Here is a 22,500-nt window from a genome sequence, read left to right as displayed (position 1 = left end):
GAGGTGGCAAATGGAGTTTAATGCAGAAAAGTGTGAGGTGATTCATTTTGGAAGGAATAACAGGAAGACAGAGTACTGGGCTAATGGTAAGATTCTTGGCAGTGTGGATGAGCAGAGAGGTCTCGCTGTCCCATGTACATAGATCCCTGAAAGTTGCCACCCAGGTTGAGAGGGTTGTTAAGGCAGCATATGGTGTGTTAGCTTTTATTGGTAGAGGGATTGAGTTTCGGAGCCATGAGGTCATACTGCAGCAGTACAAAACTCTGGTGCGGCCGCATTTGGAGTATTGCGTGCAATTCTGGTCGCCGCATTATAGGAAGGATGTGGAAGCATTAGAAAGGGTACAGAGGAGATTTACCAGAATGTTGCTTGGTATGGAGGGAAGGCTGAGGGACTTGAGGCTGTTTTCGTTAGAGAGAAGAAGGTTAAGAGGTGACTTAATTGAGGCATACAAGCTGATCAGAGGATTGGATAGGGTGGACAGTGAGAGCCTTTTTCCTCGGATGGTGATGTCTAGCATGAGGGGACATAGCTTTAAATTGAGGGGAGATCGATATAGGACAGATGTCAGAGGTAGGTTCTTTACTCAGAGAGTAGTAAGGGCGTGGAACGCCCTGCCTGCAACAGTAGTGGACTCGCCAACACTAAGGGCATTCGAATGGTCATTGGATAGACATATGGATAAGGGAATAGTGTAGATGGGCTTTAGAGTGGTTTCACAGTCAGCACAACATAGAGGGCCGATGGGCCTGTACTGCGCTGTAATGTTTTATGTTCTATGTTCTAGCAATACACCTCACCCCTCAAACAACCACATTGTACTTTTGCCCTACCCAATTGTTTGGAACCTAGGTTCAAGCAGAACTTTTTAAACTCCCAAGGTACCAGTCTGGGGAATGAAATGCATCATTGAGTATAAACCACACTCTTGCCACTTGAATAAGATCACAAAATCACAATTGGCTCCTATAATCAAGTTTATTTTTAAATCAGGTAGCTTACATATTTACCAAAGAAATCACTGAAAGATATTACATGTTTCACTACATCTCTACTGTCCAGTGATAAGAATTGAGAGAACAAGGATACATAAATATATATCTACACACTGACCCGACCCAATGCAGAGACAACTAGCCCTCCATTTCTATAGGTCGATGTTAATCTCTTTCAGCCCGTTTAAAGCAAAAGGGTGCAGGAGTTGCCTGGAGAAAGGTTGACGACTTGGCAGTGTGGCTCAGATATTTCCTATGTCATTACAGTACAAATAACCCACTTTGGTTCAAAATTGCAATCTTAAAGGTGGATTTTAGCATTAAAATAGTACAACACTAAAAAAGTTGTGGAATTTGTAGCATATACCAGTGCTTCCTAGATAGGCTTTGAAATCATCCCAATTTAAGCTGGTGATTAGTGAAATTCAAAAATTAACTAGGACTATTATCAAAAACTGTTATACACAGGAAGTATTCATTTGCCTTTAGAAAATGCAGTAGTGTGCAAAATAGTTCATACCCACACATTGTAGAAAAAATACTTTTTTTTTTTTTTAAATATAGTGCTCTTATTACTTTCAATAGGACAAATTTCAATTTAAAAAAAGTAAAATCTTATGTTTGACAAGTTCTCAGATTTAATTTTTGAAAATAGACGACAATGATCATGAATCCAAAGCAGAGAAAGTCTGTAATGCAAGGTTTAAAAAAAAAAACCAAAGTCTGTAGCAAATTCCGAGTGAAACTACAATACTAGACTTTGCTGATTAAACGGAGGTCTACATTTCTTAATAATAACCAGTTCAGCCGTACATACCTAAACGTCAAAGATAAATGTAGAGCGTTTAAAAAACTATTTTGTAATACTTTACACCATAAGCATGCAAAACATTTCAGTTTTGCTTGGGTATTAACTCTGCTGGTTTTGTTCCTTTAACTGTGAGGTTCTGATGCTGATACAGGGGTCCTAAAAAAAAAAAAAGCAAACTTTTGAGGAGTGAACCAAAGACAAAGTGATTAATAAAGCAAAATACTGTGGATGCTTGCAGCTGTTGCTCTCAGGATGTCTGCTGCAGAATTCGCTCTTGATTAAAAGTGGACAGGCTATTGGACCAAAAAAGTGGACAGGCTATTGCACAAGTTTCAATTGCACTGCAAATTTATTTCCAAGTTTAATGATTAGTCAAGAGGAAGGATGTATTGCGTCAAATCCTAGAGTCTGGATCTCACTATACAAATGCGGTACATGGATTTAAAAAAAAAAAAACAATCAGATGTTGGAGTCAATGGCAAGGCCGGGATTTTATTGCTCATTTCCAAGCCTTCAAGAGGAGCTGCCTTCTTGAATTGTTGCAGTCCCAATGGTGCAGGTACACCCACAGTACTGTTAGCGAGAGAGTTCAGGATTTTGTCCCAGGTGACAATGAAGGAAGGGTGACATATTTCCAGTTAGCTAGTGAACGGCTTGGAGGGTAACTTAACAGGTGGTGTTCCCATGTATCTGCTGCTCTTCTAGATGGTAGTGGGTTTGGAAGATGCTGCCCAAGGAGCCTCGAGTTCCTACAGTGAGTCTTTTAGGTTATACACACTGCTGCCACTGTCCAGTGGGTTATGGGTGGTGTGCCAATCAAGCAGGAGGGAGGATTTGTCCTGGATGGTGTCAAGCTTCTAGAGTATGATTGGAGCTAAACTCATCCAGGCATTTACACCTCATAGATGGTGGACAGCCTTTAGGGAGTCAGTGAGTTCTGCACCTCAGGATTCCTAGCCTCGGACCAGCTTTTGTAGCCACAGTATCTAGATGGCCAGTCCAGTTCCTGGTTAATTGGAACTCGTAACTCTCAGGATGATGACATTGGATGTCAAGGGATAATGGTTAGATTCTCTCTTGTTGGAGACTGTCAAAGCCCAGCCTGTGTGACACAGGCCTGGATATAGTCATTGTCCAGGTCTTGCTGCTTGTGAACATGGACTTGTATAAGGCATACAGCAACAAACATCCCCACTACGACAATGGTTGGGGCCAGGACATTACCCTGAGGAACTCCTGCAGTATGGAGATGACTGACCAACTACCGTAGCCATCCTCCTTTAAATTAGATAGGACTTCAATCAGCAGAGTTCCTTCCCCTGCCCCCAATTCCCATGGGGCTCCCTGATGCCATACTTGGTCAAATGCTGCCTTGGATGTGGAGGGTTGTCACTCCCACTTCACCTCTGGTGTTCAGCTCTTTGTCTATGTTTCAACCAAGGTTGTAATGAGGTCAAGAACTGAATGACACTGACGGAACCCAAACGGAGGTGTTCTTGAGAAAAAGAGCAATGTTGGGTTTATCACCTCTTCAACCTTTAGGACTGGAATCTCAATAGCATGCCAGAGACAAACTGCACACTTTAAGTAAAAGAATTACAGAATGCAAAAACTCATAGCGAGTACATGATCACAGAAATGGGATCGTGCAATTTAATATGCAAAACAAGAACTAATTGCTGGAAATTAATCAGCGGTGGATTTAAATTTATACATTACCTGGCTCAATCTGTTAAACCATTTCATATTGGTTGTTTGTGATATACCTAGACAGACAACAGGCCAGCAAGATCCCAATCAACTGTGGAGCAGGGAGGAGAAGGAGGAAGTAAAATTACCATTAAAATGAAAAACTAATTTTAAATACAGTTAGACAATGGAAAGCAAGACAATGGAAATCTGAATGCTAGTTAAATAATGTGGAAATAATAAAGCCTTTAATCAAAAGCCTTCCAAAATACACCACATCACTGGTTTCCCCCTCACCTATTCTGCTCATTGCCTTTAGGTCAAACATGATTTCCCTTTCATAAATCCATGTAAACTCAGCCCAATCAACCATCAAATATCCAGTTATCACATTCTTTATCGGAGCATTTTCTATTTTCGTAAGGAGCCCAGGATCAAAGTCCACAGACTGAACTCATTTAGGGTCATCATGACTACAGCCTACTTCCACAGCTATGCCACAGTAACAGAGCAACTGAAAGCTGATACACTTCTGCAAGACTGGACTGAAACTTCTGCAAGACTGGACTGAATGTCTAGTCTATTTCAGTTAAATGACTGAATGAAACCTTCCTAGATTAATTTCAAATATAGGCGCATGGAAGTAAATGGATTTTGCTAGAGGGGAAAAAAAAAGTGCATCCTAACTGGAATACAGCCATGCTGTGATTTAGCTCAAAATGGCATGAAATTGAAACAGTCAAAGAGTTTCAAGTATTCAACAGAAAAGGACCACAGCTGACTGATCTTCTGAAACCACCTTTCAAGAAAGCCACTAGAATTTAACATCTATGCTTATCGCTTATCCAAAAACCACAAAAAAGATTAGCAGAATCTGCTCAAACTAGAGTTGTTAATCTATACATGGGCTAGTTAAGCCATGAAACATTAAAATTAGATACATATCAAGTCTTTGACACGCCAAATTGACAATACCAAACACATCCAACTGTTAAGGACACACCTGGAAAAAGGCAATTCCAAAAGCAATTCCAGCAATGATTCCAATATTCGTCTCCATGAAGTTAATGATCAACAAAATGCAACCCTGGAATAAATAAAATCATAAGTGTTGGTGATAAAGATTAGATACAATTTTCATCTTCAATTATAGACTGGAAAAGTATTTGCAAAACCTGTGCCCTTTGTCTAAGCCAAGATGGTTATGGGATTGGAATGCCAGTTTCAACTAAATTAAATGCTGAATTTTGAAGAGACAATCTCTTGAAATTGCTATGGAAAATAGGTTGCCTGCCTGAACATTTGCACTAGACGATGCAGTTCCTTCAATCAGCAGTGGGTAAAGTAGGGTTGTGTCCTGGCACCAACTCTTTGGTCATGCTGCCACTTTTAGTGGTTCACCAAGGGGGTCTAATCTGTATGAGAGCAGGCAGCAAGCTGTTCAACTTGGAAAGACTGTCAAGTGCATAATGTCCTGTTTTGAGAGTTGCGGATTTCTGACGACACCATGTTTGCATCCAATACTGAAGTTTAGTTGCAACAGCTTGTAGATTAGTTCTTCGGGCCTGCAAGGTGTTTGCACCGACAGTGGGACCAAATTTATTTCAATGTTGAAAACCTCACTGAAGATAATCAACAGCTTCACATACCTTAGATCAACAATTACCATCCCTTGATGCCAAAGTAAAGGATTAATAGGGTAGCAGCCACCTGTCAAAGTTGAGAATGGTGTGGACCGGAGAATTGTGGGGACCAACAGGAAACTAACCCAAAATACAAAAAAAAGTGCTGCATTAGTCTGGTGTTCGCGGCACCCTCCTGTGCTAGGATTGAAGCATGGACAATTTATGCTAGCCATGAAAAATTCTGAACAGTTTCCATTTCTGCTGCCTCAGATGAATATCGGGCAAGATAGTGCTGAATTACAATGTTTGGAGTGGTCATTCCTCTTTGCCCGACAAGAGCAGAGTGCCTGGAGACAAGCAGTCAGGAAGGGCATGGATAAGAGCAGAGGACAAAAGAAATAACCAGATGTCAGAGGAGAGCCCGCTGAAGGAAAGAAAAAAAATTCACTTCAGGTCAATTAATTTGTTTCAGCTGTGAAAGGGGATGCCACTCCCAAACAGCCTTTACAGCCAGAGTGACATATCTCCCGCATGTAGTTCATCATCGGACAGATGCAATTGGATTCATAATTTAGATATTTTATTAGTAGAACAACGGCATGGCCAAAAATGGGCTAGGCAGAAAAGGAATCAAGGATCCGGCTCAATGACTACACGGACAGGATCAAACCAGACAATTTAAACATTCTCAGCTCATGCATAAATTTGGGTGATCTTCAGAACTTAGGCAGGGCATTGAACATAAAATGCTGGCAATGGAGAGTCAAGACAATGTGAAAGTAAATGTGACCATCAAACAATGGCCAAATAAACAACTATATATCAAATTTGAAGGAGGTCTGGAGTACAGCATCCAGACAGGGTCCTATATACACTAGAGACTATATGCTTTAATTAATGACTGGATCAGACTCAATGATAAATTGGATCTCAGTTGGACCATCGATTGTCAAACCTTTTTAAATACTTTGTCTTTGGCAGTAGTCATGTTTTTCAGGTCTCCAGGTTTACAGTCAGTATTATTTTTACAGCAGCTAACTGGGATTCCATTCATTTTGAAGTAGGTAGTTTCGTCCCAATCGGTGTAGTTTTGAACACCACAGCAATGCAACTAGAAAACAAAAATAAGTGCAAGTTATGCAAGAACTATTAAAAGGTTCTGTATTATTGTTGTATGGTTGCTTATTATTAACTAGAGGACAACTTGTATAAATTAATTTGCAGTTAGTAGGGAAAACACTAATTGTAGTTTGAAAAAAATGTTCTCCTGCTTAAGGAGACAGCTTATACTAAGAAAATGCACTGGACATGGTTAAAATACAATGATACAAATACAGTAGTCTTTGGCAGGAAGAATAAAAGGAGCTGAATATTTTAAATGGAGAAAGATGACAGAAGGCTGCAGCACAGGAATTTAAGGGTGCTTGTGCATAAATCACAAAGCTAGTATGCAACTTCAGCAGGTCATAGGGAAGGCAAATGGAATATTGGCATAAAAATAAATTTTAAACCTATAGACCACACCTGAAATTCTGTGAACAGTTTTGGTTCCCTTATCCCAGATATATTGGCATGGGAAGCAGTTCAGAGAAGGCCACTAGGTTAATCCCTGGTATGGAGGGATTCGCCTATGGAACAGAGGTTGAGCCGGTACGCTGGAGTTTAGAAGAATGAGCAGTGACCTTGAGACATAGGATTCTTGGCGCTTGGCAGGGTAGAATCTGTGGAATTAGTGGGCTGTAGAGTCTCGATGGGCCAATGTCTTGGTCATCAATGGAATCCTAGCATCAGGGAGGCATCATCTTGGATTGACATTTGCAGCCACAGAAATCATGCATTTGTCCCCCTAATTCGAAAACCCTTCAAACTTAATTAATCCTGTTCAAAGGACTGGAGGTAGGGCAGGCCGGAGATTGCAATGGTGCTTTTTTGGTGTGCAGTTGTGCTCAAAGGAGACAGCATCGGAGCCCAAGGAACCAATTTTCTATGACAACTAATATATGGGACTGGGAAGGGAAGCTGAACATGTACTGTGAATGTCAAGTAAATGCATACACATGAACTCAGAGGAAAGACGAATAAACACTACAGTTGCTATGATATCAGCGTGTTGATATGAACCAAGCTGGACACAGAACTGACGCATAGAAATGGTCGAATGGGTTTGATAATACTCCTGAGAAGAGTCTTGGGACGAGGTGCTATGTAAATGAAAGTTGCTGCTGTTCAAACAGACTGTCTGTCCAAGATTTCACATTAGTCAAATTCCAGACAGGTGAACACAGAATATTGTAGCTTGTTGTTTATGCAATACAAATGAGCAACTTATTTAAATTTACCTGCATTAGATTAGGTGCACTTGGTTTTCAAGAAGACTATAGTCATAAAGCATGAAGGGTTAACTGTTGACCCCCCCCCCCAAAAAAAAAAAAAAGTGTTCGTCACTGGAAGTGAGGTTAGGAAGGACATGGGTAGAAACTTTATTTTTAATTTTTAAAAAGGGTCTGTATCCTACTCCCAGCGTGACCAAGGAGTGAGTGTTTTTAGTTTGTTGGTGAACTTGCCAGTTATTTGATTACAAAGGTCACTTGGCCTCATCTTACTTACGTTTCGCTGAATGTAATCCACAGGGGACCCTGTTGCATTGTATTGCTTTACAGCTTCTCGGAAAGTGTCCTTGAAAAGGGCATTAATCTAAAAACACAAATACAGACATCAACTAATTTGCAAATAAAGCACCAAACCTTTCGTTTGCAGAAAAGCACAGCTCAAGCATATGATCCAAGGCTTACTCATGATCAATTTTAAAAAGATCGTCGAGTGCAATTTATCTGCTCAACTGGTAAGAGAACAGATAGTAATGCAATAGCAGAGGAAATGCTTAAATAGTTACTCTTAGAATTCAACAGCTGCTTAGCAAGAAGCTAAAATCTCACAGCTGCTTAGATCACAGAATCCAACATCAGTTTTGAATTTGGGGTCCTAGGAGTCAAAGACTTGTACTTTTGTTTTGATTGTTCTGTAGCAAGGACCGGACCAACTTTGCACACATTTCATGATTTGACCAAAAAAAAAAAAAAAGGAAAAAAATGCATCAAGTGAATTCTAAACAGTCATTTGTAAAATATCACACTGGGGGTCACCATTTCATTTGGGCTTCCTGAGGGACGACGGAGACACCTACATCAGATGGCAAATTGCCAAGATTCAAAACCAGATTCCCACAGTTAATGGCCAACTACATTGAGAACCAGTTTCAGATTTCTAGTTAATTGCAGTTGGTTTCATTCCAATTGGAATGTAAAAATAAAAATGGAATCTGGGAAGAAACATCTACAAGATACTTTGGTATGGATTAGGGGCACATTATGCCCATGCACTTGCAATGCTGAACAGAACTGGTTATGCATTTAACAGCCATCTGACTAGTCTAATGGCAGTTCAAGATGTTGCTGGCCCAGTGAGTTATGGGAAGAGGAAAGATCAAATATTTTTCCACAAGCCAGCAACCCATTTGATCCAGCCTGCTATTATGCAAGTGGACCCATGTACAAATGAATTATGAAAGAATCCATTCTTAATTTGAAACTTTAAGAAAATAAAGCCTCTCTTTAATAAAAAAAAACTGCAATCAATACAATGAGAAGGCGGATAACTTGGTAGTCATGGCTACACTGATATTTTGTATCCACCCCAGAGTCAAACATTTAACAGATTTTAGTGAGAAAGACTGCTCTTTAAAGAGCAGATTGCAACTTGGCACTCATACCATGCAGCCTCTTGTATTGCAGGATATGGATCAAACTTAAATTAGAACTTAATGGACGTGGTTCTGTAATCAAATTTACTTATTGTTGCTAATTCGAAGGCTTATTGCAAAGTGAAATTCCACCGTGAACATCTAGAAGTAGGCTTTCCCAAGTCAGGTATTACCAGCCAAATGCTAACGCAAATTAACTTCTTCACACCACTGGCATTTGCCATTTTATTCAGGTGTTCAACCCTCAAGGAGGGAAAAATTGCCTCATATACTGGCATCACAGTAACTTCATTGCAGTGTTAATGCAAGCCTACTTGTGACAATAATAATTGCAGCCAGTGTGAAATCAGTGCAGAAAAAGCAGCCAGGAAATTAATAGTTTTTTTAAAAGTGTAAAATATCGGTTAGATATTAACCTCTAATCTGTTCCATAGGACAATGAACTATTTCACAGGTATATCCTTCCAGATTTTCCAAATTTGGAAACCCCTTTGCAAAAAAAAAATCCATGTTGGCAGTCTAGTCAGTTAATGCACAGCAATACATCAGAATGGAAACACTTAATACAATGTAAAGCACTTGATACTTGCTCCCTACCTCATGTCGAAAGACAAATCCAGAAATTCCAGCTACAAGTTGTGCCAAGAAGAGTAGGGACAGGATCATGGCATACTGGGGGTGGGAAGGAACAAAGTCAATCAAGACCTAGCAACTATTCTGCGCCGGAGTTCAGTAGTCCAAGTGTTCAGTTTTAAATCAGATTTAAATTTTACCAAATCAAAAAAATACAACATAGCTGCCAAGCTCAAGTCTTTAAACAGGACTCATTTTTCTAAGAGAACAACACTGGACTTATCAGTTAACTGTAAATATGTTGAATGGGGTGGAAGGGATCTAGGTGGAAAAAAGTTCTAAACAGCACTACAGGTCAGTAAAGCAATTAAAGATAACATGCACTAGGACTTGGCAGCACGGTAGCATTGTGGATAGCACAATTGCTTCAGAGCTCCAGGGTCCCAGGTTCGATTCCGGCTTGGGTCACTGTCTGTGCGGAGTCTGCACATCCTCCCAGTGCGTGCGTGGGTTTCCTCCGGGTGCTCCGGTTTCCTCCCACAGTCCAAAGATGTGCAGGTTAGGTGGATTGGCCATGATAAATTGCCCTTAGTGTCCAAAATTGCCCTTAGTGTTGGGTGAGGTTACTGGGTTATGGGGATAGGGTGGAGGTGTGGACCTTGGGTAGGGTGCTCTTTCTAAGAGCCAGTGCAGACTCGATGGGCCGAATGGCCTCCTTCTGCACTGTAAATTCTATGATGATTTCTTTCCAAGGGTACAGAATTCAGAAGTGAAGTGTACTAAATGTGCAAAGGGCCCTGGTCAGACTACATTGGAGTACTGTACACTGTTGTCTCCAAATTATGGCAAGGTGATTAAGCATTGGAGAAGGTGCCAAAGATTTGAGAAAAAAAAACACATCAGCACAAAGATTAGCTATCAGGAAAGCTAGGTAGTTACTAATTAATTCGCTATTGGATTTGAAATGGCTTTACACAAGTTGATTAAATCTGAAACTCACTACCACCAAGTGGTGAACCAAATGCATTGAACAGCAAACTGGAATGACAATGTGGCGAGACTAGGGGTGTGACTCTCTAGCCTCATTATGCTCTTGCTCAAGCGAAAAGAAGTCGGTAAATAGCAGGATGGGCTAAACGAGAACCATGCCAGGTGCCAACAGTTGAGATGCAACCAGCCCACTCCCGGAGGCAGAAATCAGGATCTCTACACAAGAGTGGCAAGTAACCAATTACCAATTACCACCCCTTATCCAATAGCCTCCCCAACAAGTGGTCACCCTGGTGCCGATTAGTGCTCAAAGTGAACCTGGTGGAAGGACTTCTGTGGGAGCCAAGTAGCCATCTTTGGTCACAGGCAAAGAGCCTGTGGGCACTGGGTTTGCCACCCAGGGCTTGGCAGGGGGTGGGGCAACCGCACCCACCCTATGCCAATCCTTGGATCCATTCTGAGGCAACCCTTGCCCAACCAACCACCCAGACTGCTGACAGCCGCATCGCCAATCGCTAATATTGGCAATCGTGGTAGAGTGAGCACGTCACACAACCCAAGTGGATTCCAGTGGGTGGGTGGCCATGCAGCATGTGGGAGTCATTGCTTAGCTGCCCGAAGACAGTGATGTCCATGGCGGGAGGAGGACAAGGATTAGGAGAGACCACCCTCTTTGGCCACACTGGTCGCCTCCAGGGCACGCGCCTTTAAGGTGGTGAGGATTCTGTCACCTCTCCACCAGTCTGGGCCCTCTCCCAGCAGTTGTAGGAGAGTTTTTCCTGAGCACAGAGGGCATCATTAGCCACATGCGGGGTTCATTGGTGGGAGCGGGGTGTGGAGGGTGGCATGGAGAGTTGGGGGGGGGGGGGGGGGGGGGGAGGGTAGATGCTCCTGTGGCAGAAAGGTCACGGAGGGGGTGTTTGTCTACTCACTCGTGCTCCAGTGTAGGTCATGGACCTTCCTGCACTGGCCAGTCCTCCTGGTCATGTTCCAAGCTTACTGCCAACACGTCCCAGGCGGCACTGGCTGCCCTATGGCAGACTCTCCTGAACCCTCAGGGGAACAGTACATCCCACCTGGCCTCCACATGGTCTAGCAGCCTCTCCAGGTCAGCGTCACGGAATCTTGGGGCTGGTTTCCTCGGCGCCTTTGTTGCGAGCTGGACTGGGTTGGCTGGACAAGTGCTGCGCGACCTGGTTAGTGGGGGACTGGTGAGCATGGTGCTGGCGAATCAGCCGGTGAGCTTTCTTGCGGAGAGAAGCCCGTGAGGTCTTAAGTGGATCAATTAACGTTGAATAACACTGCCGGCCTCACTGGGCTGAAGCGTTAAACTCTGGGGCAATTCCCACTCGCTACAACAAAAATCTTTCTGAAAAATCACACCCTAGTGTGGAGGCCTTTTTCTGTGCTGTATATTCTATGTGATTGATGGGTTACATAGTGTGCAATTAAATCATTAATAGGCAATAATAATAAAGTGTCACAAGTAGGTGTCACAAGTAGGCTTACATTAACACAGCAATGAAGTTACTGTGAAAATCCCATAGTTGCCACACTATGGCACCTGTTCGTTCATAAGAGGGAGAATTCAGAATGCCCAATTCACTGCACTGGTTTAGCAGTGGGCTAAACGGCTGGCTTTTACAGCAGAACAAGGCCTGCAGCGCGGGTTCAATTCCCATACCAGCCTCCCCGAACAGGCACCGGAATGTGGCGACTAGGGGCTTTTCACAGTAACTTCATGGAAGCCTACTTGCGACAATAAGCAATCTTCACCTAACGAGCACATCTTTTGGGTCTTGAGAAAACCCACGCAGTCACAGGGAGAACGTGCAGATTCCACAGACATGACCCAAGCCAGGAATCGAACCCGGGTCCCTGGCGCTGTGAAGTAACAGTGCTAATCACTGTGCTATCCCATGTAAAAAATAAGACATGCTAATTTAAACAGACTTACTAGTTTTAACATCCATGTGCTTCCTCGGCATGTTGCAAAGCATCCAAAGAAGCCAAATATGATGATAGCAGCACCAGTTCCAATGAGCACATAGGGAGCATTTGTACCTTTTTCAGCCACGAGAGACAGGTATTCTTTCAGACTCACCTTGCCCCAAACACCCACTGCCAAAAGTACACTACCTGCAAACTAAGAACAAACAGTTCAACTGTAGTGACAAACTGCAACAGGGATGCATTTTGATTTGCTAAGTATATGTTTATAGAATTGGAGATACAATTGGATTTAAAACCTCTATTTAAAAGAGGAAATTACATTACTTGCAGAGCATGAAAACCGAAATAATGCTGGCAGACATCATGTGCTAGCGATCCCCAAATGCCCAAGAAGGCAGTGTTGAGCTGGTGCCGTCTATGTGATTATAAAAAGGTACACCTACAATGCTGTTGAGAGTGCTCCAAGTCATGACCAGAGTTCCAAGTCAGGAAGCTTGGCGTAGAACATCTTGGGTCTTTTTATAATTCACATGTAATGTTTGTATGGAATGGCTTACTAAGATTTTAGTCAATCCTACAATTCATGTTGCCAACAAAACAAAAATCAGCTTCTTCACTGCTTTAATACTGGCTTTGGTTCCAAAGCAACACCAAGAGAAACATTTTCATGTATTTCAATCTTTGACTTTCTGCAGTATGGTAGGTGAAAGTTCAGTCAAAAAGGCAGGTCGGCAGTGATCAAAGTTTTGAAACTTTGGAATGACTCAAACAAGGGAAATAAATATCTACAGCCAAAGCAAAAAAGTCAAACATTTTATAGATTTGGGAGGAAGCAAACTGCAATAGTGGATTAAAAGTTGGGTCTACATAAAGTGGTCCAACTGGTTCCACAGCTGTTCTTTAACACCTCCAGTGGCTGATCAGCTGAATCCTTACACAAAGGGCACTACATTTCAATGTGAATCTTGGTGTCTCCAGAGTTTGGAATGGTTCCCTTTCTCGCCAAACAATGCTGCTTCAGACAAACATCCATACCAGTCTGCAGTAACAAGGAGGATTGTGCTACTATACTTCATATTTACTATACTCACTGCATAATTTTTAACATTTAAATGCTCACTGCAACTATCAACAATGAAAACGTATTGTTTGTATGCAACTCAAATTTGTGGATGTTAAAAAGATTGGGTTCTCAACACAGTTGGTTGCTTCTCTGGAGTTTTGACCATGTAATATCTATTCTACTTACCTTCTAACCGTTCAATATTTTTGCTTGTGGCTTCATACACCAAAATATGGGGAAACTAGGAAGGACAGAGGGGAAGCCATAGTTGGGAGAACTTTGATTCCACCAGCAACTCTGAAATTGCACCCATATACCATAGCACCTCAGCAGTACAATACTTCATTGATAGCAAGAGAGAGAGTCAGGTACTTTGCTTTAGAATGCCACTCCCCTTCCCCACTTCACAGGTTCCCCAAGATTACAGAATCACAGACAATCAATCATCCAGGTTGTAGTGCAGACATTTTACATATACATGGGTATTGGTTCCATTGCTGCATTCCAACCTCAGGTTTCCAAATTGTGTAGAGGCAATTCCCGACGGTCTTTCACTCAGCTACACCAGACAGAATCCATCCACATTCTACAGCCTCAGAGTTAGGGCAGAGCAGAATACGGTTATGGGGAAATAGTTTGTCTACTTCATGGCAAAACATGGTGCAACAGCAAAGGTTAGGTGTCCAAACAACGGTCACAACCTTATTGCATGCAAAGTAGCTAAAGCAATAAGAAATATCAGAAGGAATTTCATTGTAGAGAGCTCCATTGTAGCAAGAAATAAATTTGCACCATCTTGTTCTTCTCAAAAACACAATTTTTGCATCTGTTCCCCCAATACATCTGGTGTTACAAATTAGTTAGCTCTGTATCTTCCAGAACAATTTTATGGGAATCAAGTTAAAATATGTAGCAACAGCCAGCTGGTGATAAAAGTCACTGGGCGGAGGCTACTCCCATCTGCTGGAGTCCTAGTACTTGGATGTTTAATCTTGGAACAAGTTTTCAACTAGTTTATAGCTTTCTGGGAGCAGTGGGCAGTGCAGCACCTGTGCCACCACTGGACTGAATTAGCTTAATGTCATTAATGAGGTACTTTTAAATAACCTATATTTGTGGAAATTAGAAAGGTACAGTCTTTACAAGAAAGGGTTAAAATTTGTAGTCTCATGGTAAACAAAAAGTGCTTTCATATCAGTGGGTTTTAGTCACTGTGCCTGCATTGTAATTACATGGTTTAAAACATGAAAATAAACAGGGCTAAGGAAAGCTAGGTTGCTTTGCAACTAGGGGTCACCATTGGTTAGGAAGAATTGAGAGTTTTGTTTTAAGCTGGATGAAAGATGTGCAGGTTAGGTGGATTTCCCATGCTAAAAGTTTCCCCTCGTGTCCAAAGATGTGCAGGCTTGGTCGGGTGCCATTTCGGAGGGTCACTGCAGACTAAAAATGGGCCAAATGGCCTCCTTCCACACTGTAGGAATTCTATGGTTCCATGGACCCAGGACAGGACAAGGGAGTTGCAAGGAGCAGACTTCCCAAAGGAACACAATTAAGTAAAGAAACAAGGGAGCAGACAAAGAATGTGATGCACAATCAACAACCTCAGAAACGAGATTGGAGATAATTGAAAGATTTAATACACTAGATGTTCCCCCCAGCAGCGCAAGTACAGAAGAAAGCTGCTGGGGCGGCACAGGCTCTTGATACCCAGCCTTGCAGGGCAGAGCTAACATGCAAGCTTATCCAATGGGATAAAGTACATTCTGCACCAATGGTATTCCGGCATTACTAGGTGCCGTAATCCTCATAACAGACTCCCACATTCACCCAGTTATAAAAGAGTTCAGCGGGAGTGGTGGCTTTGTATTACAACGTGGTAGAAGTGGTAGAAGTTAATAGTTATGAAGGTACCGTAATGCCTCCGTAGAGCGTTTTGCCTCATTACAACTTTAACTATTTACAACAGTAATGTACATTTCAAAAGGAAACAATTAGTCGATCGTGGGCCCTGGTCGTCCTCTGCGATAGTCGTAGCTTTGGTGGAGATGTTGATGGAGGTTTGGGTGTCGGTGACTCCGGGAGCGTGGTTTTGGCTTCTGTGGCAGCTTCATCACCTAGACGTGGCTGGTGGAAGGGCCGACTGACCTGGGAAGGGGGCAGCTGTGGGGTGCACCGGTGGGGTGGTTGAACCGATCCACCTGGGAAGGGGGCGGCTGTGGGGTGCGCCGGTGGCAGGGATCCAGCGGGCACCAGGTCCCGTAGGAAGACCGTATCCTGTCGCCGTCGGGCTACGCCACGTAGGCGTACTGAGGGTTAGCATGGAGGAGATGGACCCTCTCAAACAATGGGTCAGATTTGTGCGCCCGCACGTGTTTTCATAGCAGGATGGGTCCAGGAGCAAGGTCCCAGAGGAGGACTTCCTGGGGAAGACAAGGAGACGTTTGTGACCGGATGGAGTGGAGGGCATCCGGGAAGACTTGCTGCCAGCAGGAGATTCCTGGACCGCTGGGCCAGTAGGACAGTCTTCCAGACCATTCCGTTCTCACTCTACCGGTCCGTTTCCCCGGGGGTTGTAACTGGTCATCCTGCGCGAGGCAATGACCTTGCTGAGCAGGAATTAACAGTTCGTTGCTCATAAAAGGAGGACCCCCCATCACTGTATGTAGGCGGGGAAACCGATCAGCGTAAAGACACTATGGAGGGAGTTTATGACGGTGGTTGAGGTCATGTCAGGGCAGGGGACAGCGAATGGGAACCGGGAGTACTCGTCAATCACGTTCGGGAAGTAAATATTGCGGTCGGTGGAGGGGGCCTTTGAAATCCATACGGAGGTGTTCAAAGGGAGGGGAAGCCTTGATCAGGTGCGCTTTCTCAGGCCTGTAGAAGTGCGGCTTGCACTCCACGCAGATTTGGCAATTCCTGGTGGCTGCCCTGACCTCCTTGATGGAGTAGGGCAGGTTGCAGGTCTTGATGAAGTGGAAAAAGCGAGTGACCCCTGGGTGGCAGAGGTCCTAGTGGAGGGCTCAGAGGCAATCCACTTGCGTTGGCACATGTAGGGCGGGATAGGGCATCAGAAGGCTCATTTAGCTTCCCGGGACGATACAAGATCTCGTAGTTGTAGGTGGAGTTCAATCCTCCACTGCAAGATCTTATCGTTTTTTAATCTTGCCCCGCTGTGCATTATCGAACATGAAAGCAACGTGAATCTCCTGCCAGACAGGTAATGCCTCCAGTGTCACACAGCTTCTACTATGGCCTGGGCCTCCTTTTCGACTGAGGAATGGCGGATTTCAGAGGCATGGCGGGTGCGTGAGAAGGCGGCCACGGGTCTGCCCGCTTGGTTGAGGGTGGCCACCAGAGCTACGTCGGACGCGTCGCTCTCGACCTGGAAGCGGAGGGACTCGATGGCGTGCATCGTGGCCTTTGCAATGTCTGCTTTGATGCGGCTGAAGGCCTGGCAGGGGAAAAACTGGATTGGATCAGTGGACGGGCCTTGTCCGCATAATTGGGGACCCACTGGGCATAGTAGGAAAAAAACCTAGGCAGCGCTTCAGGGTCTTGGAGCAGTGCGGGAGGGGGAACTCCATAGGGGGCGCATGAGTTCAGGGTTGGGGGCCCATCACTCCATTACGCAGCAGAGGATGGCTAGGCGGTCGGTGCTAAACACTCATTTATCCTCGTTATATATGTTAGGTTAAGGATTTTTGCGGTTTGGAGGAATTTTCAGAGGTTGGTGTCGTGGTCCTGCTGGTCGTGGCTGCAGATGGGTGACAGAGGTACAGGAATGTGGCCCGTAAACCATACAGATCAACCATTGGTCCATCTCTCGTCGGAAGACCGAGACCCCATTAGTAACACCGAAGGGAACCCTTAAGTGGTAGAGCCGCCCATCTGCTTCGAAGGCAGTGTATTTGCAGTCACTAGTGCAGATGGGGAGCTGGTGGTAGGCAGACTCAAGATCCACCGTGGAGAAGACCTTGTAATGCGCGATCCTGTTGACCAGGTCGGATATGCGGGGAAAGGGTACGCGTCGAGCTGCGTAAACCTGTTGATGGTCTGACTGTAGTCGATGACCATCCTAAGCTTCTCCCCGGTCTTTACAACCACTACACTAGCTCTCCAGGGGCTGTTGCTAGCTTCAATGACACCTTCCTTCAGTAACCGTTGGACCCCTGATCTAATAAAGATCCGGTCCTGGGCACTAGACCATCTGCTCCTGGTGGCGACGGGATTGCAATTCGGGGTGAGGTTTGCAAACAGGGAAGGCGGATCGACCTGGAGGGTCGCGAGGCTGCAGCCAGCGAGGGGGGGGCCAATAGGGCCGATGAATTTGTAAGTTAGACTTGAGGCTGCACTGAAAATCCAACCCTAGGAGTGTGGCCGCGCAGAGGTGGGGAAGGACGTAGAGTCGGTAGTTTTTGAACTCCCTTCCTTGGACTGTGCGGTTAACTACCTTGATCTCTACGGAGTGAGATCCGGACGCCAGGGAGATTTTTTGATTAACGGGGAGAGACCAGCGTCTTACCGTGTCGGGGTGTATGAAGCTCTCCATGCTCCCAGAGTCAATTAGGCAGGACGTTTCATGCCCATTGATAAGCACCATCGTCGTAGCAGTCGATAGTGTTCGGGGCCGAAACTGGTCCAGGGTCACCAAGGCTACTAGTGGCAGCAGTTGAATGTTCTTCGGGCGGTGTGTGGTCAGCCGAGCTGGGGTCCTGGGAGTCCATCCATGGTGGCGGCGCCCATTGGTCGCACATGAACGAGATGGCAGCACCCGATGCCACACGTGGCCAGAGGAGAGAATTGTGGTGGCGGTCCGCATTCGCCACCAGACCGCCCTGGCCTGGCATACCACCACGAAGTGGCCCTTTTTACCCCATCCCTTGCAAGTGGGTGCATGGGTCAGACAGCGCTGCCGGGGGGGGGGGGGGGTAATGGGAGATGCCTCGGGGTCAGCCGCGTGGGGTGGGGGGGGTGGGTGTTCCATGCTGTCCAGGGGGCTGTCAAGGGCGCGTGCCTCCTTGTGGCCTAATGTGTCTTTCTCCAGCAATCGCTGGCGGATTTGGGAGCGTCCGGATCAAAAAAGTGGTGGTCGCTCGCCGAAACTTGCAGGCAGCTGCAGTTTCTCCCCAACACCAGGTGCGCACGGTAGAATTCTTCCAGTGATTCCCTAGGGATTTGCCACCTTGTCGCTAGCAGATGTCGGGCGTAGACCTGGTTTACATAGCGAATATGTCCTTTCAGCAGCTCCATTGCTGCATCGAAATCGTCCGCGTCCTTGATGAGGGTGTAGATTTCTGGGCTCACCCTCCGGGTGCAGGACTTGCAGTTTCTTTTCTCCCGTGGGTGTGTTTCCGGCCGTTCAGAGATATCCGTTGAAACACGCCAGCCAGTGCTTGAAGGTTGCCGCAGGGTTTGCCGTGTGGGGGCTGAGTTGCAGGCAGGGGCAGCTTTTAAACGACATTGCGCCCCACCCAAACAAATGAACCGGCTGCTGCCTGGCCTTTCCTGGCCCCGGCCTTTCCCAGGCCGTGGGCTGACAGCCGCTGAGGTGAAGCGACAGCATTGCACCGAGCGAGTGACTGGGCGAACCCTCCCTCTGCCCCTCCATTTTGAGCGAACAATAGTGACATCCACCTTCACTTTCCCGATGAATTAAACATCCTGCCACATTTGGCAAGCAGTTTTTAAAAAATATATAAAGGTAAATATTTTTTTAAAAAGGAGAAAAAACCCCATCAGAAACGAGATTGGAGACAACTGTTGGCTTTAATACGCTAGATGTTTCCCCCAGCAGCACAGATACAGAAGAAAGCTGCTGGGACGGCACGGGCTCTTATACCCCGCCTTGCAGGGCAGAGTTAACATGAAAGCTTATCCAATGGGAACAAGTACATTCTCCACCAATGGTATTCCGGCATTACTAGGTACTGTAATGCTCCTAACACAGAATGTCACAGGAATACATTCAAGTTAAAGGAACAAAGAACAAGTTGAACAACCTAAAACAAAACAAAAAAAAACGAGGTAGAGACAGCTGCAAAAACCAGATTTAAAAAAAAAAGAGAAGCCAGTTTAGAATGGGGGGGGGGGGGTGGGGAGGAAAAGGAGGAAATCTGATGGGAGGTAGATAAGGAAACGTAGACCAAATGTTCCCCCTGGTGGGGCAATTAGAATACGAGAGGTCACTGATATAGGTTTGAGTGGTAGTAGATTGAGAATGGAGATGAGGAGGAACTACTTCTCGCAGAGTTGAGGTGAATTTGTGGAACTCACTGCTCCTAGCGCAGTGGCATCTGAATCATTTAAATGGCTTTGGTTTCAAGAAGGAGACTGATAAAATAAAATAAACGGTTAAAGGGATTTGGGGAAAAGATAGGGATGTGGATTTTGAGACCCAATTATCGGATTGAATGGCAGAGCAGGGTATAGTGGCTGAATTGCCCACTTCTGCTCCTAATTCGCACGTTCCTATCAGAGGTCATTCAAAAGTCTGGTGACATCTTAATACACCTGTGAAGCAGTAGTGGTCAGGTACCAGCTGTGTGAAATCTGGAATTCATGGTGGCAACCGACAGCAGAGGAATAGCGAAAGGAGACATGGGAATTGGAGTGGACATTCCCCCCCACCCCACCCCCAACCAACCAACAGCACTTGTTTGGAAACACATGTGTGGAAGTGAGATCCAGTGAGACGAGGGGCTCAGTGCAGCAAGCATCTGGAGGGGGATCCGACGAGAAGTCCACAGAAGTCATATGGGGTGGCTTCTGTCACCGGTTTCAGCTGAGATGTCACAGATTGGTTTACATGAACTGTATACTTACCAAGAACATCAGAATTTAAAGACATCCGTATATAACTGTAAAAGGTGTAATGGGAGAGAGAGTGCTGAGATAGATAAAGTTAATTGGATGTCCTGCAACTCTGTTCATCATGTCTGTAAACAAACAAACAAAAAAAAGTTTATGATCTACTGAGCCAGGGTTCTACTTGTCCAGTGGTGAGAGCCAGTTCATAACTTCCTGCCGTTTTACAAGGTGGTTTGAGAATACAGCAACTCAGTCCTATTAACAATTTACAAGTGCAAAGAAGTGCAGAAGGAGAGGGGTGAAGACAAAAAAAAAAAAAAAAAAAAAAAAAAAAGCACAACTGTAGGAAAGACAAGAAAGTAAAATAATGGATCAAAAAAGCAAACTCGGGAATAAGAACAGGATGTATTGGATCAACTATAGAAGACCGAAGGTGATCTGATCTCAGTAGGTTCCCCTTTCTCCTCCCCCCCCCCGCCCCACCCACTGCAGAAGCTAGGTCATGGGAGTGTTATTAGGCAAGAGTCTCAAGGAGTGAAGAAAACAAATGATATTGAGGGGGGGGGGGGGGGGGACATCTAACAAACTTGCACAGTAGGTTTGAGGGGCCTACTTAATTGCAATGAGTAAGAGTAGCAAAAGGATTTGTAAAGCCGAGGAGTCTAAAAGTTTTTGTTAATGGGGGCGGGGGGGGAACATACATACGAATTAGTAGTAAGCCATTAGGCTACTCAAGCCTACTCAGCCATTTGACAATTGGATCATGGGTAATCCAATTGTGGCCTCAACTCCAGATTCTACCGACCGCAAATAACCTGACTCGTTAGAGAAAAAAAAAGTAAATGTACCGGTGACCCTATTTCTACTGCTCACAGGGGAAAATGAGTTCCAAAGAATAATGATCTCTCAAAAACATTCCTTCTCAGCTCGGACTTAAAATGGGAGACTCGCTGTCGCCTAATTCTAGTCTCTCATACAAGTAGTGAAATATCCTTTCAGCAAGCACCAGGTAAGTCCTCCTCCCCCAGGATCTTTGATTCAATAAGCTTACCTCTCAAATGTCAAACCTGGATACAGGCCCAATACCACCACACCACACACCCATACCAGTCAGTCATGGTACTCCCTCGTCCAAATCCTGGAACTCCCTCCTCAACACCACATGGACTGCAGCAGTTCAAGGCGGTTGCTCTCTGACATCTTAAGAGCAATAATAGTCAGCAATGCCCATAGATGAACACAAAGAACTCCAAAATGTGGCCTCATGTTGTGTCCTGTATAACTGTAGCAAAACATTCATTACCCTTGCAATAAATGCCAACATTCCATTTGCTCTCCTGATCAATTGCTGCATCTACATTCATACGCTAAATCACAAATCCCTGATGTCACACCTTGCCAACCTGAAGACGAAATTATCCCTACTCTGCTTCCTGCTAGCATGGATAGAGGATTAGTTGGCTAATAGAGTTACCCTCTACACCTTATTTGCATAGTACCTTTTTATATGGCACCTTGTCAACTGCCTTCTGGAAATGGTTTACAATTTACTATTTTATTCATGACAATCTGCAAAAAATTTTCGAACTGTTACTGGATCTTATGTAATCAGAAATTCAGACCCAAATCTACACTGTGACTTTGCAATAAAAGTTGCACAAAAGGCTACTTTGCAGTAAACGGAAACCCGAGAACACAAAACTGAAGCATGTGCCACAAGATGTGCTACACACAGCTGCACAATACTGGGGTGCATTCTTGCATTGACAAATGAAGTAAAGAAATTCATACTTAACTCCTGTATCAATGTCATGCACGTGACTGCAATCTGGGTAACATTGGTTGGATGTGGGAGAAGTAGCCAACTCATCTGAAATTCAGTGCCATCATTCATCATGCTGACCACAGTATGCCAGACCATGCCTTATGCCTACAAGGGGCAGACATCAGCTGCTTGCTTCTCCAAGTCAAACATAGCAAGCACAGAACTGAAGGTATATCCAAGCAAACAGTTAGCTGTTATTCAAAGTTTAAGTTTCCTCTTCAACTATACAAAGGGTATTTGCATTAATTATGCTAGAAGTACCTACAGAAGACCTTGCATCATCTCATAACATTCCAAATGACCAGACGTCACATACCAGACCTACTACCTCACTGGTTGCAAGCACTTCCTTCACAGGCAGATCCAGATTAAGCAAAGAGCTACGCTGAAGGAGTGATTCCTCCCC

At 44.6% G+C, this 22,500-nt stretch overlaps 1 protein-coding gene across 2 annotated transcripts in view; it reads right to left on the bottom strand.

Annotated features, from left to right (window-relative positions):
- Positions 1 to 964: 964 nt before the first annotated feature.
- The window catches only part of LOC140421049 (tetraspanin-7-like), a 31,305-nt gene continuing 9,769 nt past the window's right edge, over positions 965 to 22,500 (bottom strand). The window contains exons 1-8 of one of the 2 annotated variants that reach the window (XM_072505362.1): positions 20,285 to 20,397; positions 12,401 to 12,589; positions 9,478 to 9,552; positions 7,728 to 7,814; positions 6,076 to 6,231; positions 4,499 to 4,582; positions 3,526 to 3,607; positions 965 to 1,962 (exon numbers count right to left, since the gene is read on the bottom strand). In XM_072505362.1, the coding sequence (XP_072361463.1) occupies positions 3,539 to 3,607; positions 4,499 to 4,582; positions 6,076 to 6,231; positions 7,728 to 7,814; positions 9,478 to 9,552; positions 12,401 to 12,589; positions 20,285 to 20,293 (669 nt within the window). In that variant the 5' untranslated portion in view covers positions 20,294 to 20,397 and the 3' untranslated portion in view covers positions 965 to 1,962; positions 3,526 to 3,538. Of the gene's footprint in view, positions 1,963 to 3,525; positions 3,608 to 4,498; positions 4,583 to 6,075; positions 6,232 to 7,727; positions 7,815 to 9,477; positions 9,553 to 12,400; positions 12,590 to 20,284; positions 20,398 to 22,500 lie in introns of those variants that run through there. The other variant, XM_072505361.1, reaches the window with a different exon arrangement.

Source organism: Scyliorhinus torazame, chromosome 5, assembly GCF_047496885.1.
Source record: "Scyliorhinus torazame isolate Kashiwa2021f chromosome 5, sScyTor2.1, whole genome shotgun sequence".
Taxonomy (NCBI): Eukaryota; Metazoa; Chordata; class Chondrichthyes; order Carcharhiniformes; family Scyliorhinidae; genus Scyliorhinus; species Scyliorhinus torazame.
Note: the sequence above shows the minus strand (reverse complement) of the source record. Positions and strands in the feature narration are given on the sequence as shown.